This window comes from Narcine bancroftii, chromosome 8 (assembly GCF_036971445.1).
Source record: "Narcine bancroftii isolate sNarBan1 chromosome 8, sNarBan1.hap1, whole genome shotgun sequence".
In the NCBI taxonomy this organism is placed as follows: Eukaryota; Metazoa; Chordata; class Chondrichthyes; order Torpediniformes; family Narcinidae; genus Narcine; species Narcine bancroftii.
The window spans coordinates 44,128,612-44,143,743 of record NC_091476.1 but is presented as its reverse complement, the minus strand read 5'-3'; the positions used below and the strand labels follow the sequence as shown (position 1 = coordinate 44,143,743).

General features: G+C 41.3%; 1 protein-coding gene across 5 annotated transcripts in view; it reads right to left on the bottom strand.

Moving 5' to 3' along the window:
* LOC138740622 (mediator of DNA damage checkpoint protein 1-like) overlaps positions 1–14,809 on the bottom strand; it is a 104,335-nt gene extending 89,526 nt beyond the window's left edge. For all 5 annotated transcript variants that reach the window (XM_069893523.1, XM_069893526.1, XM_069893524.1 and 2 more), the window contains exons 1-3: positions 14,674–14,809; positions 14,507–14,584; positions 3,332–3,424 (exon numbers count right to left, since the gene is read on the bottom strand). In XM_069893523.1, the coding sequence (XP_069749624.1) occupies positions 3,332–3,424; positions 14,507–14,584; positions 14,674–14,767 (265 nt within the window). In that variant the 5' untranslated portion in view covers positions 14,768–14,809. The remainder of the gene's footprint in view (positions 1–3,331; positions 3,425–14,506; positions 14,585–14,673) is intronic.
* Between the last annotated feature and the right edge of the window lie 323 nt (positions 14,810–15,132).

Here is a 15,132-nt window from a genome sequence, read left to right as displayed (position 1 = left end):
ATTAACTTACACCCCCGGTATGTTTTGAACAGTAGAAGGAAACCAAAGTCCACAGGGAAAACCCATGCAGACATGGGGAGAATGTACAAACTCCTTACAGATGATGCAGGATTCAGATCTGGTCCCAATCGCTGGTGCTGTAAAGATGTTACACCAACTGCTACCACAACTGTGCCGCCCCTTTAGTTGGTGTCTTCTCTACTTCTCTCCTATTGACTACATTAAAAAAAAGGATTTCAGGCCATGCCCCCCCCTTAAATGTTCTGTTGCCCCAAGGGGGTATATGATCCTTCATTGAGAATGGCTACTTTAATGCACAGATGTTTTGTCCTGGAGTTGATCATTCATTTAATGGATGATACAGAACCATGACACATATTCTTGGACCGAGGCAGCTGCTGTCTCCAAGTATGTACAACTGGGTTCATTTTTACTGCCACAAAGAATGGTATTGGCTGCTGGAGATTGGGGTATCGTAGGCTGTCTGGATCACATGACCAATGCAATTGGAGGTTGGGAGTGGAATGGAAGTCTCCATGAAGAAGGTACATATATGGCTTTTATTTAAAGTATTGGAGAAATTTGGATTAGGTCAAAATTTTATAAACTGGATTTGAGTCCTATATAATGAATCTAAGGCTATAATTGTGATGAATGGTCAAGTATCTCCAACATTCCCACATCCAAATCCAGCAGACAAAGACGTCCGTTATCTCAGGCTCTCTTCGTATTGGCCATAGAACCTCTGGCAGAAATTATTCGATGGGATCCAGACATTAAGGGGCTCAGAGTTGACTAAGATGAACACAAGATTAATCTTTTTTGCAGATAACCTAGTAATATATCTGACAGAGCCTGAAATGTCTCTATAAAGGTTGCACTTATAACTAGAAGATCATGGGCGGGTTTCTGGGAACAAAATAAACTAGGACAAGAATGAGATCATATCACTAACTGATGGGGATTATACAAAATGCCAAAGGAGTACAAAATTTAGATGGCTTAAAAATGGAATCAAGTACTTGGAGATCAAAACAGATGATGATTTAAAGAATTTATATAATATGAACTACCTCCCTTTGCTTAAAAATTTTGAATTTAAATAAATGGGTAACTCTTCCAATAACATTGATCGGAAGGGTGAATTGTATTAAAATGAATATATTCCTGCTTATACAATAACTCTTTCAGGCTTTTCCAATACCATTACCACAGAAATTCAAAATCTGAATAAGTTATTTAGGAATTTTCTCTGGAAAGGAAAGTTAGCCAGAATCTTCATGGAAAATTAACTTGGAAATATTATATGGGAGGGTTACAACTCCCAAATTTTAAATATTACTATTGGGTGGCCCAAATTAAATTTGTCACTTCCCTCTTTAATGGAAGAGGCAAGCCTTCATAGCTGGAAATTGAACTGCACAAAGTTGGAGAGAGAGTAGCAGAAGATTTCTTATATAATGGGATACTAAATTTATTTCTGGTGGAAAGGAAACACTATTAATAAAGCATATTTTGAATATTTGGCACAAATTGAACAATTTAATTGATCAAAAAGAAAAATAACACCAAAACACCCGATTCAAAATACATTAATTCCTTTAACAATGGACAATAAAATTCTACATAGGTGGTCCGGTAACGGGATCAGGTATATAGAAGATTGTTATGTACAAGGGAAATTAATGTCATTGTACAGTTAAAAAAATAAATATAATATTCATAACAATACTATTTTCTACTATTTTCAATTAAGAGCTTTTTTCCGAGATGAATTAGGACTGACCATGATTCCTCCAAAGTGCAGTGAAATGGAGATTATGATTCAAAATGGGATCACAAAGAAGTTTAAACTAACAATGTATTTTTTACTTCAATCGGGCACCCCTAAACAGGAGTCATATAAGTTAAAGATGAGAATCAAACTTGAATATTAGTATTAATGACAAGAATTGGTCTGACTTATGTCAGGATTGCATGACTAGTATAATTAATGAAAGATTATAGAGAGATGCAATATAACTTTTTGCATCAGCTATATCTTACCCCGCAGAAATTGCACAAATTAAATTCTAATATATCGAATATCTGTTTTAGGTGTGGGGAAGAAACAGGTACCTTTTTACATTCTACCTGGTGAAACCCTTTTGGGAAAATTTAAGAATTTTATTAAACCAGATTATTGGGAAGCAATTGGGAAGCAATTACCACAAAGTCCCGGATTATTTCTCCAAGGAAATATTGTGGACATTGAACCTAAAATGAGGCTGTCCAAGTACCAATTAGAATTACTTAAAATTGCATTGGTGGTGGCCAGGAAATGTATTGCAGTTTGCTTCTGGACATAGCATGATGGAATGCGGAAATGCATATTTGTGTTCCCCTGGAGAAAATTACTTACAATTTAAGGAAGAAATATATTATGTTTTGCAGGAATGGCAGCCATAGTTGCACAATACAGGGTTGAATATCTAATATACCTATTCTGTTTTTGAGGTTTTTTTAACATCCCTGTTTGTTCCTATGTTCGAGTTCCAGGCAAGAAAAAGAATTAGACTTTCTGGAGTGGATTCCAGATCCTGACAACTCCTCCTTCTTTTCTTTTTTTTTTCTTTTTTCATTCACTTTTTCTTTCTCTCTATTTACTATTTTCCTTCTTTATCGTCAGATTTTATTTGGGGTGAGGAGGGATGGGTTATTTGGAATCATGGACAACTTGTATCAATGATTCTTTTTTTCCACTTGGCAATGATTAATTCTTGATACTTGTTTGACCATAAAATTAAAATAAGATCTTAAAACAAAAGGTACATGGCCAAGGATGAATCCTTGGCCTTGGAACTATTTGGATTTTGAAGGGTCAGGGGTTTAGCCTGTTGCTCGGAGTAGAGAGGAAGATGATGGTAGATGGGACACCAGAGTGATGTAAAGTAGAAAAGGTTTTTAGGTATCAGAGATAAACACAGAATTTAATGCACAATGATCAAATTCGTGACAACCCACTTACACTAATCCTACATTAATCCCATTGCCTCTATGTTCTATCAATTCTCAATGGGTTTTGCCATTCATCTATACACTAGGCATAACTTACAGCATCCAAATATTCTGTTGACTGCACATCTTTAGGATGCAGGAAGATACCAGGGCAAGAATGAACCTGGGTCTTGAATGCTGTGTTGTCCTCTTGAAAGGGCCAAATTTGACAAATGCTTTTAATTGGAAGATTTTAATTGGTGAAAATAGTTTCTCATTGGTGGGATACTCATTTCATTATTAAAGAAGCACATTTTTATACAAGAAATCAAGTTTTTCTTAAAATTGTACTCACTGCATTTTTCCTTTATTTTGCTTATGAATTCTTGTAGGTTCCTTAGTGCATTTTTCCTTTTTGCAGTGTCCCAATTATTTTCTTCAACTCCATCTATAGATGGAACATAAATCATTCAATGCGGTTTCAAAATTGTCCAGCTGAGTGATTCTCATAACTGAGAAATGGAACGGTCTACAAACCATCTGACTACGCAGAAGGCAAAAGTACCTTCCGAACAAAAAGTCAAGTCTGAGACTACATCGGTGTTATTCTGAGGACAAATCATGTTACCACAGCTACAAACGTAGAGCTGCGCTAGGGAAATCTGTTCACAGTGCAGTCAGGGAATGATAACTTGAAGAGCAGACACCAGCACAATATCTTTCAAACAAAGGCACAGTGATCAGTTATTAACAAAATCTTAAATAATAATTAAATTGATCTAAAGGGAAGGTATTATCATTAAAGATATCATTTTTAATCTAGTTAATTTGCAAATTTAGTGATACAGCATGGGAGCAGACCCTTCCAGACCAGAAGGCCACATCACCCAAACACATCCATGTGATCAATGAACCTACCAACCCTGTGTTTTTGGAATGTTAGGAAGAAACTGGATCACCTGGAGGAAACATAGACTGACACAGGGAGAACATACAAACTCCACACAGACAGCTACAGATTTGAACCCAGATCACTGGCATTGCACTAACCACTAAGCTAACTGTTCTGCTATTAAATAAAGTAAAACTCTGATTATCCAAAATCTGACTCTCCAAAATCTTCATTTATCCAAATTTTTTTCAGAGCCGAACTTGACTGGGGACGTCGGGCTCCCGGTGGCAGCAGCGGACCTCAGGCTCCCAGGCACGAGCAGGTCCTTCGGGCTCCCAGGAAGGAGAGGAGCCTTGGTTGGGAGGTATCGGTGATCGGTGGTGGCCTGCAATTTTTTGGTGAGAAGTAAACTTTATTTTAATGCTTAAAAAGCCTTACCTTGTTGTTTGCTGTTGTATAAACACTGTTACAAATGATTTGCTGTTGCTACTGGGCTGTTTTTAAAAAATGACTGGTTCTCTGAAAAAAACGTTTACCATTTTGGATAATCAGAGTTGAACTGTAATGCAAAAAATGTAAGAAAATGCTTAAATAAGTAGACCCATAAATAACAACATGGTCCACTAGTTGCAAGTTGACTTGAAATTATGGTAGATACTCAATCAAATAAACATGGTAATTCTGCATGAGTAAATCTGTAGCGAATATTTGGTTGCTGGAAGAATTCAGGCTCAAAACTGCTGACCTGGAATCTGAGTTTCAAACACTCAAAGAGGGGGAGAGGTACCTGGCTGGACACTGTGTTTCAGGAGGCAGTCACATGCATTAGAATAGCTGCCTCAAATTTGGCCTGTGGCAAGGGACAAGAGGGTGTTACTGTGAGTGAGGCATGTAGTGGAATCAAAGAGAGTGCGAGAGGAACTGGAGTGCCTTGGCTCACAAGTTTGAAGTTCTTGCTCCTTGTATGGATAAGATTGGGTGCTGCAGGAAGGATGAGCAACCTGACCGTGACACTATGGTTCAGGAAGCCATTTAAGAGGGAGGAGAAAAGAGAATTGTAGGGGTAATTGGGGATAGTATAGTTAGGGGAATAGATAAAGTTCTCTGTTGCAGGGATAGAGCATCCTGAAGGCTGTGTTACCTGTCTGGTGCCTGGGTTCAAGACATCTTATCTGACCTGCAGAGAAACATCCCTTTGTCGTGGTCATGTGGGTACCAACAACATAGGTAGAACCAGGAAAGATGTTCTGGTAAGGAAATTTGAGGAGCAAGAGACGACAGTGTAAATTAAAAAGCAGAACCAAAATGGTGATAATCTCTGGAATACAACAAGAGCCACGTACAAATTGGGACAGGGTCCAGAGGATTAGAGAGTTAAATGCGTATTGGTGTGGGAGAAGTGGGTTCAAATTCATGGGAAATTGGCACCAGTGTTGGAGAAGGAAGGAACTGTTCAAAGGGGACAGTCTCCATCTAAACCATGATGAGACTTGGATCCTGGTGAAACGCATAACTAGGACTGTGGACAGGGTTTTTAAACTAAATAATGGGATGGGGTGGTGGGTTCAACAGATTAGAGAGGGATAGATGGAGTAAAAGAGAAGAGTATGAAAAATGTAAAAGCAACAGTTTAAAAAGAGAAAACTAAGAGCAGAGGGGATAAAAGCCAAGTGCAAAAAAGACAAAGAGGACCAGATTTTAACAGGTCATTGGGTATAAGGGGTACTTTAGCTAAATGACCATAGTATTCTAAACAAGGTCATTGCAAATGGTATGATTTAGTGGCCATTACAGAAATGTGGTTGCAAGGTGGAGAGGACTCTGATTAACTATTCAAGAATATCAGGTAATAAGGAAGGACAGGCTAGAAGATAAGGGAGGTGGGGTATCACTGTTAGTTAAGGATGAGATCAGGGCAATAGTGAGAGATAATGTAAGATCTAAGGTGCAACACGTTGAGTCCATCTGGGTAGATCTTAGGAATAGTAAAGGGGGAAAAAAATCACCAGTGGTCTATACTATAGACAGGGGCACAGGCAAGAAACCAAGAAATAGCAGAGGCATGTAAGGGTGGAACAAGAGTGATCATGGGGGACATTAACATGCACATCAACTGGATGAATCAAGCTGGTGAAGGGAACCTTGAAGAGGACTTCATAGAATTCATATGGGATGGATTTCTTGAACAACATGCTACTGAACCTACAAGGGAACATGTTATCTCAGAACTGGTCCTGTTCAATGACACAGGTAAAATTAGTGATCCTGTAGTTATCCTCTTTCACCAGAATTCCTATGATGCGCTATTATCCTCCAAATGCACAAGAATTTTCCCAGACAGTGTTTTGGCATTGTCTTCAAGATTGTATTACCATTATTGTCAAGAATGCATTAACATTAGACAGATGGCATGCTGAATTTCAAAGTTGTATTCCATTAGAACAAGTTACGTATAATTTAAGGGATAATTTTAATTTTATTTTTGCAAAATTGGGGTCTGTATGCAAAAATAATGAAATTAAAATTATGATTTTTTTTTCTTGATCAGTGAAGTTTTCCTTAAAAATATATTTTATGATGTTTTTTGAGGTCTTTGAGTGCCAACTGATCCAATCTGATTTAATTATTTGTAACCATTTTATAATGAAATAACATCTATTAGTTTTTGGATTAGATTAGCTCAGGGGGACAGTGGGTCTTTAGGGTTTTTTTTGGGAGTTTGTAGTTGTTTTAGTTTTTAGATTTTAGTATTTTAGTTTAGTTTTTATAAGTAGATTTTCAACATATACTTGTTAATATTCTATTATGTAACTATGCTACAATGTTCTTAATTTTAGACATTATATTAATAAAATATTTTTTAAAAGAATGCATTACCTATGCACAAGAACTTAATGTTATTTGTGTTACTTTCAAGAATGCATTTGCATTCCTCCAAGGAAAAATAAAATCTTGTTCAAGGGAGGCCCGAGAGACAGTTAATTTATTTTTGAAACAAGTCTAACTGTGATTTAATCTATTCTTTTCAAGGACCTTCCTAGAAATCGAATTAAAAATATATAATTGAAGTTTTTTTTAATTTATGGGCTCCAAAAGAAAATTATATAAAAATTTCAAAAATCCTGCATTATATTTTTTGACTCCAAGCATCCTAAAACAAATGATGCAGAATACTTGAAAATGATTGTGATAGTTTATGTAAAAATACTGCAACTGCAGGGTCTTCCTCCAAGATGGTGGCACCTATGATCGGCTGCCATGAGGGGTTACAGTCTGCGAAGGAGCAGCGGATTGGTGCAGAGCACCTGAAAATGGGAAGACCACCCTGTTTGAGAAGGAGAAACAGAGATGACCCACAGGATGGTGATCACAGCGATGAACCAGTTTGGGCTTCTGCAGTTGAAGAAACATACAGGTGACAGGCAATTAGAGACTCAAGGCGAGGAACCCATGCACGCTGCAGGCTATGGCCGACTGCAGTCAAGGAATTCACACCAGGTGGTAAACTACTGAGGACTGGTTCGAGACTGGCTGAAGGGGCACCAGGTGTCAGAACTGGGCTCTGAGATTCAGATCTGAAGCTTGTGCTTTGGACTGGACTTTGTGTAGCTGCAGGGGGCTGTAGAAACGCTGGAGGTGAATCCACCAGGGCTGGTGCCAAGGGGAGTTGTATGCGGGCATTGCCCCATCAAACAAGGTATTGTGACCACTCCCATCTGCAGTGCTAGCATCAATAGTGTTATTAATCTCCATGTGATATAAGCAGCATGTTTGTCTGTAAGGTCGGAGGGAGGGGAAAGTGTGACGGCAGCGACGCATGGAGGAGGTTCATGATAGGCAGGTAGGCACCACCACCCCACCTCCTGCTGAGGGAGATTTTGAATGTTAAATTGTCCCCCCTGCTAAGACTTGTTCTGACACTGACCCTGGAATCTACAGACACTTGGTGTCTCTGAGGGGACCCTCTTTAGCTTCTCTTTCTCTGACTGTAAGAAGCGCTTCAGGCAATTTCTGCCAATGGCAAATCTGTCTGCCTAAAGCAAATTTTGTGTAATATTGCACTGTTTTTATTACATGACAATAAATTGAATCTTGACTCTTGAATCTACTTATGTTGTTCAACCCCTGAGCAAGAATAAACAATGGTGAAAATACTACTTTGGCTGTAAAGGAGGACCCTTCTTAGTTGTATATCAGCTAAACCCTTAAGCTGTTTAGTGCTTATGTGTGAGCAGAAGATTACTGGTGTGTAGATGTAGCATGCATTTTATTGCACTGTCTTGCAAATGATTTGAATGTGTTATAAATGAATGTTCCTACCCCAGTCCCTTGCCGAAAAGTCTCTCTAGGGTATCATGTACTGCCAAACTCAGACCACATGCAAATTAGAAGAATAACACCTCATATTTCCATCTGGGCATCCTCCAACCAGATGGCATTAACATCAACTTCTCTGTTTTCCATTAGCTCCCTATCTCCATTTCTCCTCTCCTCGAGCTCTGTCTCTCTTTCTTTCCCTCTCTCTCCTCATCAGCTCGTCTGTCGGCCTGCGCTCCTCCCTGACCTTTCTTCTCTCTTCCCCCAGCCTTTTTATTCAGGTGTCTGCCTGCTTCGTACAATCCTTGAAGTAGCGCTCAGGCCCAAAATGTCAGTTATATATCTCTACCTCCTATGAACGCTGCACGGCCTGCTGAGTTCTTCCAGAATTTCTGTGTTTTAACTACATTCCCAGCGTCTGTAGACTTTCATGTTTCACACAATGTGTACCTTGTGAGATAAGGTAGAAACACCCTCATTCTCACAGCCTCTTTGTGTAAAAACCACCCTGCTTAAAAAAAACTCCTCAGCACCACTTTAAATCTTTCCCCTCCTAACGTAAACTTCTGCCCCCACCTACCCTGGGGGAAAAAACTGTCATTATTCATCTTATCTGCACCCCTCATGATTGTATAAACCTGCAAGATCATCCTTCAACCTCCGACACTCCAGGGAGCTTGCCCCAGCCTATCCAGCCTCTTCATATAATTCAAGCATCTGGAATTGTTTATTTGCCACCTGTATCAAAATACAGCAAGCGGGAAAAGAGAGTATGATCTGGATGTGATGTGACCTTCAATATTTTACCAGCTGTCCTGTGACAACGAGAGGAGTTGATTGAGGAGAGCTTGGTATGTGTGATGGCCTGAGGTATGTTTAGCACTCTCTGCACTTTGTTCCTGTCTACACAGAACAAGCCCTCCAGATCTGGCAACATCTTTATGAATCTTTTCTGCTCCTTCTCTGGCTTAATCACATCTTTCCTGTTGCTTGGTGGCAAGAACTATGCCAAATATTTCAGCTGCGATCTCATCAACATCTCGTACAGACCTAACACGAGACCCTAACTCTTGCATCGCAATGCCGCATCCGTTGGTTTTATGCCTTATGCTTTCTTCACTACCTTGTCTACCTGTGTCACCGCTTCTATGAAACTACACGAAATGTAGAACATACAGCACAGTATAGACCCTTTTGCCCACAGTGTTGTGCTGACCCAATAACCTACTCGAACAATTGCCTAGGATTTCCCTATGCATAACTTTCCACTTCTCTTATAAGATCCTATTGTACCCGGCTCCACCACTATTGTCAGCTGTGCATTTCTTTCTCCCATCACTCTGTGATGAACTAACCTCACATTCTCTCTGTAATTACTCCAAACTACCTTAAAAGAATACTCTCTCATGTTTGCCATTTCAGTTCTGGAAAAAAAGCCTCTGGCTATCCACATGATCGATGCCTCTCATCATGTCACCATTCATCCTTCGTTGTTCCAAGGAGTAAAGACCAAGTTCACTCAACCTGTCTTCATAAGGCATGCTCTCCAATCCAGACAGCATCCTTGTAAATCTCCTCAGCCCTCTCTCTGCAGCATCCACATTCTTACTGTACTGAGGTGATTAGAACTGAACACAATATTTCAAGTGGGGTCTAAGTTCTTGTATAGCTGCAAGATTACCTTATGGCTCTTGACTTGATCCCATGGTTAATGAAAAAAACAACTCATCATATGGCTTCTTAACAACACTATCAACCTGGGCAGAAGCTTTGTGTGTCCTATGGACAGAGATCCCAAGATCTCTCAGTTCTTCCACGCTGCTCGAAGTCCTGCCATTAATATTGTATTCTGCCTTCAAATATAACCTACAACAATGAATCATTTCACACTTTACTGGGTCAAACTCCATTTGCCACTTCTCAGTCCAGATCTGCCTCCTATCAATATCCCTCTCTAACCTCTAGCAATCCTCCAGATCATCCACAACACGACCAACCTCTGGGTTATCGATAAATTTTCTAATCCCCCCTCCCCCCTTCTACATCCTCCTCCAGGTCATTTATAAGATTCATGTGAGGATAGTTCCCAGAACAAATTCCTGTGGAACACCATTGGTCACCAACCTCCATGAAGAATAGATCTGCAACTAGATCCTTGACTACCTTATCTGAAGACCACAGTAAGTGTGAATTGGAAACAACATCTCCTCCTCACTGACATCAAAATAGGTGTACCTCAAGGATGTGTGATTAGCCCAAAGCTCTACTTACTCTACACAATGACTGTGCGCCCAAGCACAATTCAAATGCCATCTACAAATCTGCCGATGACACCGCGACCATTGGTAGAATCACAGATGCCAATGAGGAAGCAAACAGGACAGAGTTAGATCATCTGGTTGAGTGGTGTCATAACAACTTCACACTCAGCGTCAACAAAGCTAAGGAACTGATTGTGGACTTCAGGAGATAAAATACAAACAAATCCTCATTGAGGGGGTCAGCAGTGGAAAGGGTTAAGGACTTCAAATTCCTAGACATCAACATTTCTGAAGGTCTATCCTCATGTCGATGCAGCCACGAAGGCTCACCAGTGGCTATACTTCGTGATGAGTTTGAGGAGATTTGATATGTCACTGAAGACTCTTGCAAACTTCGACAGGTGTACCGTGGAAAATATTTGGACTGGTTGCATCACCGTCTGATATGGAAGTGCCAAATGCACAGGACAGGAAAAAACTACAAAGAATTGTGAACTTGGCCAGTGCCATCATAGGCACCAGCCTCCACTTCATTAAGGGAATCTACAAGACATGGCATCTCAAGAAAGTAGCCTCTGTCCTCAAAAGCCCTCACTACCCAGGCCATGCCTTCTTTTCCCTGATACCATCAGGAAAGAGATACAGGAACCTAAAAATGAACAGAAACAGCATCTTCCCCTCTCCCATCAGATTTCTAAATTGACAATGAACCACACATGCTACCTCCTGTTCACATATTTTTCACTAATTTGTTTTTTAATGACATTTTGCACCTGTAAATGCTGCTTCAAAACAACCAATTTCTTGACATGTTCATGACAATAAATTATAATTCTGAGGTACAGACTCACCAAGACACCAACAACTTGACCAAGAGTTGTTTTTAATCGAGAAAGATGGATGTTGAAAAAGAAATTGAATCAAGAGGGTTTAGTTTGGACATTCGAGAACATGTTGATATCACAATGAATTGTTTTGGAAGCAGAGAGAGGGAGTGTCCAGCACAATTGGGGTCATTTGTTTTACCTATCCAATTCGCTGTGTCCATACACTTTCCTCACAGTTTTTAAATGTATTCTCTGACTGCAATTTATTCAATTGCCTTTCCAATTATAGCATTTAAAATTGTTCCAACATCTTCTTAAGAGCAGAAGAAATATGACCATGAGGAGGCTGATAAGTCTCTCAAGCCTCCTCCATTCAATCAAATTAAGCCTGATCCTGCACGTCTTCTCCTCAGTCTCCAAGGATCATTTAATCTCAATCTTATATTCAACAAACAGTCCCAGCTCTTGAGGTATGATGTTGAAAAGATGCCCAATTCTTACAGAACTTCATACCTGGATTGACTGTTAAAGAAGGGAAACTTCATATTTTAAAAATGGTGAGTGAATACAGATTAAAAAAAAAGAACATGATAGCACAGTGCAGGCTTTTCAGTGCACAATGTTGTGCTAACTGATATAAATCTACTCCTGAACAATCTAAACTTTTCTTTATGTTTCTTGCATGCATGTACCTATTTAAGAGTATTTTGAATGTCCACCACCACTCATGGCATTCCAGGCACCCTGCAATCTTACCCCATACACTTTCCTCCCCTCACTAAACAGATGCAAGGTCAGCAAGCTGTGAAGAAGGCAAATGGCATGTTGGCTTTCATAAAGAGGGGATTGGAGTATAGGAGCAGGCATGCCCTCCTGCAGTTGTATAGGACCTTGCTGGGACCTCACCTGGGATGTTGCATCAAGTTCTGGTCCCCAAATTTGAGGAAAGACATACTTGCTATAGAGGGAGTGCAGTGCAGATTTACAAGGTTAGTTCCTGGAATGGCAGGATTGACATACGCTGAAAGGTTAGAAAGACTGGACTTATATGTGATGGAGTTTAGAAGGATGAGGGGAGACATGATTGAGGTTTATAACATTATCAATGGGCTAGAATGGGTGAATTCAGATTACATCTTCCCAATGTTGAGAGAAACTAGGACTAGAGAGCATAGTTTAAGAAACCAGGGAAGGCCCTTTAAAACGGAGATGAGAAGAAATTTTTTTACCCAGAGAAGTGTAAATATGTGGAATGCTTTGCTGCAGTGGGTGGTAGGGGTAGATTCGCTGGATATGTTCAAAAGTGAGTTAGATAAGGCTCTTGTGGGCAGGGGAGTTAAGGGTTATGGGGATAAGGCAGGAAATGGATACTGACAGAGAATCATCAGCCATGATCTGAAAAATGGCGGTGCTGGCTCAATGGGCCAATTGGCCTACTCTAGCACCTGCTATCTACGTCCTCTGGCATTTGCTATTGTCACCAGAGAAAAAAGGTGTTGGCCCTCCATCCTTCCTAAGCCCTTCAAAATCTTATATATCTCTATAATGTCTCCTCATTCTTCATCGCTCCAAAGGAAAAATCCCTAGCTCAGTCAACCTTGCTTAAAAAAAAGGTAATAGGGAGAACCCAGGGAAGTAAGTTTTATATCAGTGGTGGACAAACTATTGGAGATAATTCTTAATGACAGGATTTATTGAGATGAAGTACAGTATTCTCAAGGATAGTCAACATGGTTTTGTGAAGGGAAGGTCCTGCTTTCATGAGCCTAATTTAGTTTTTTGAGAGAGTAACAAAATAAATGGATGAAGGCAGGGCAGTAAATGTGGTGTATTTAGATTTTAGTAAGGCATTTGACAAGGTACCCCATGGAAAACTTGTTCAGAAAGTTATCAGGCATGGAATCCATGGAACCTTAGCTTGTGGATACAAAATTGGCTTGCCTGTAGAAAGCAGAGAGTAGTGGTAGACAGAAAGTATTCTGCCAAGAGGACAGTGACTAGTTCCACAGGGATCTGCTCTGAGACCTGTGCTCTTTGTGATTTTTATAAATGACCTGGATGAAGAAGTAGAGGGATGGATCAGCAAATTTGCAGATGAGACCAATGTTGGAGGTGTTGTGGATAGTGTTGAAAGCTCTTGCAAGTTAAAACAGGATCTAGACAGGATGTGGTTGGGCAGAGAAGTGAAAGATAGAGTTCAATTCAGATAAGTGTGAGGTGAATGCATTTTGGAAGGTCAAACTTGAAGGCAGAGTACATGGTTAATGGTAGGAATCTTAAATGTGTAGAAGAACAGAGGGACCTTGGAGTCCAAATCCATAGATCTCTGAAGATCATCGTGCAGGTTGATAGAACAGTTAAGAAGGCCCACGGTGAACCCATGAGGGTTAACCCATGAGTGTTAATTGGATTCAAAAGTACGAGACGGGGTCATATAGAAACACAATTAAGAAAGTGGCAGATAAGATAAAAGGCAGGAAAGTTGTTTCTACTGGTAGGTGAACCTAGAACCAGAGGACATTGTCTCAAGATTCTGGGGGATAGATTTAGAATAGAGATGAGGAGAAACTCCTTTTCCCAGAGCGTAGTGAATCTGTAAAATTCTCTACTCAAGGAAGCAGTAGAGCCTGCCTCATTAAATATAATTAAGACAAAGATAGATGGATCTTTGAATTAAAGATTATGGGGAAAAGGCTGAAGCTGAGTCCACAACCAGATCTGTCGTGATCTTATTTAATGGCGAACTCCTACTCCTGTTTTGGATGAACACAGTGAGTTTAAACACATTGCAGGAAACTGGGACAATTATGAATTTAAAGCCTGGCCGGATACATAACCAGTGATTCAGATGTGAAGCATGGGGATCTGTATACGATGGGCAGCAGATTTTGGGATGCTTGGTGAAATTGGTCATGAGGTTGCTGGCTAGGGAATGTCTCACATATACCCAGGCCAAAGCTCAGGCCATGCCAAGGCCAATGCCCATGTAAATGCCAATTCTGAGCCATGCCAAGGCCAGACCAATTCCCAATGCCCAGGCCAATGGCAAGTCATGCTAAGGCCATTCCAATTCCCAATGCCCATGTAAATGCCAATGCTGTCATGCTAAGGCCAGGCCAATTCCCAATGCCCAGGCCAATGCCAACATTGGGCAGGTGCACGCGTCCTTGACCAAGGCAGGCTTCTGCTTGCCGACGAGCTGCCCCTTCCTCATTACTTGCCCCACGCCTTACCACCAGATGCTGGGTCGCCTTGGTCCAAGACCATGGGCTCGTCCTCCACGTGGTACACGGGCGACGGGCGGGACAGACCTGCGGCAGACAACGATAGAGAAACAGGGCTCAGCGCCAGTGTGCACAGGGACTGGGCTGTGGTTCGAGCGGAGAGCGGAGCCCCTGACCTGCTGGGCCGGCGGCATGGCGGGGCTCGGCGATCCGGGGAGCGGACACGGCGCTGAGGAGGAGCGGGATGAAGAGGAGCAGCCTCAGAAGCATGGGGAGTATCTGCGCTCCCGTCCTCACGCCCCACAGTGTTATCTGCCACGCGTGGCCCTGGCGCCCGGCAACCCCATTGTGGCGTCACCGCGATGGAGACGGTGGAACGGCCAGAGTCCAACCAAGACGCTCCGCCCGAGCTCCCCGGCATCACACGGGGTCCCTCTGTGGGTACCTGTCTTCCCGTGGGCACCTGTCTTCCTATGGTTTCCCTGTGGGCACCGGTCACCCCAAGGGCTCCTGTCTCCCCGTGGGCACCGGTTACTCCATGGTCACCTCTCTCCCTGTGGGTTCTGCAAGGCCACCACCCCCTGTGCACCTGTCTGCCTGTGGTCTTCCCATGGTCTCTCCATTGTCACCCGTGG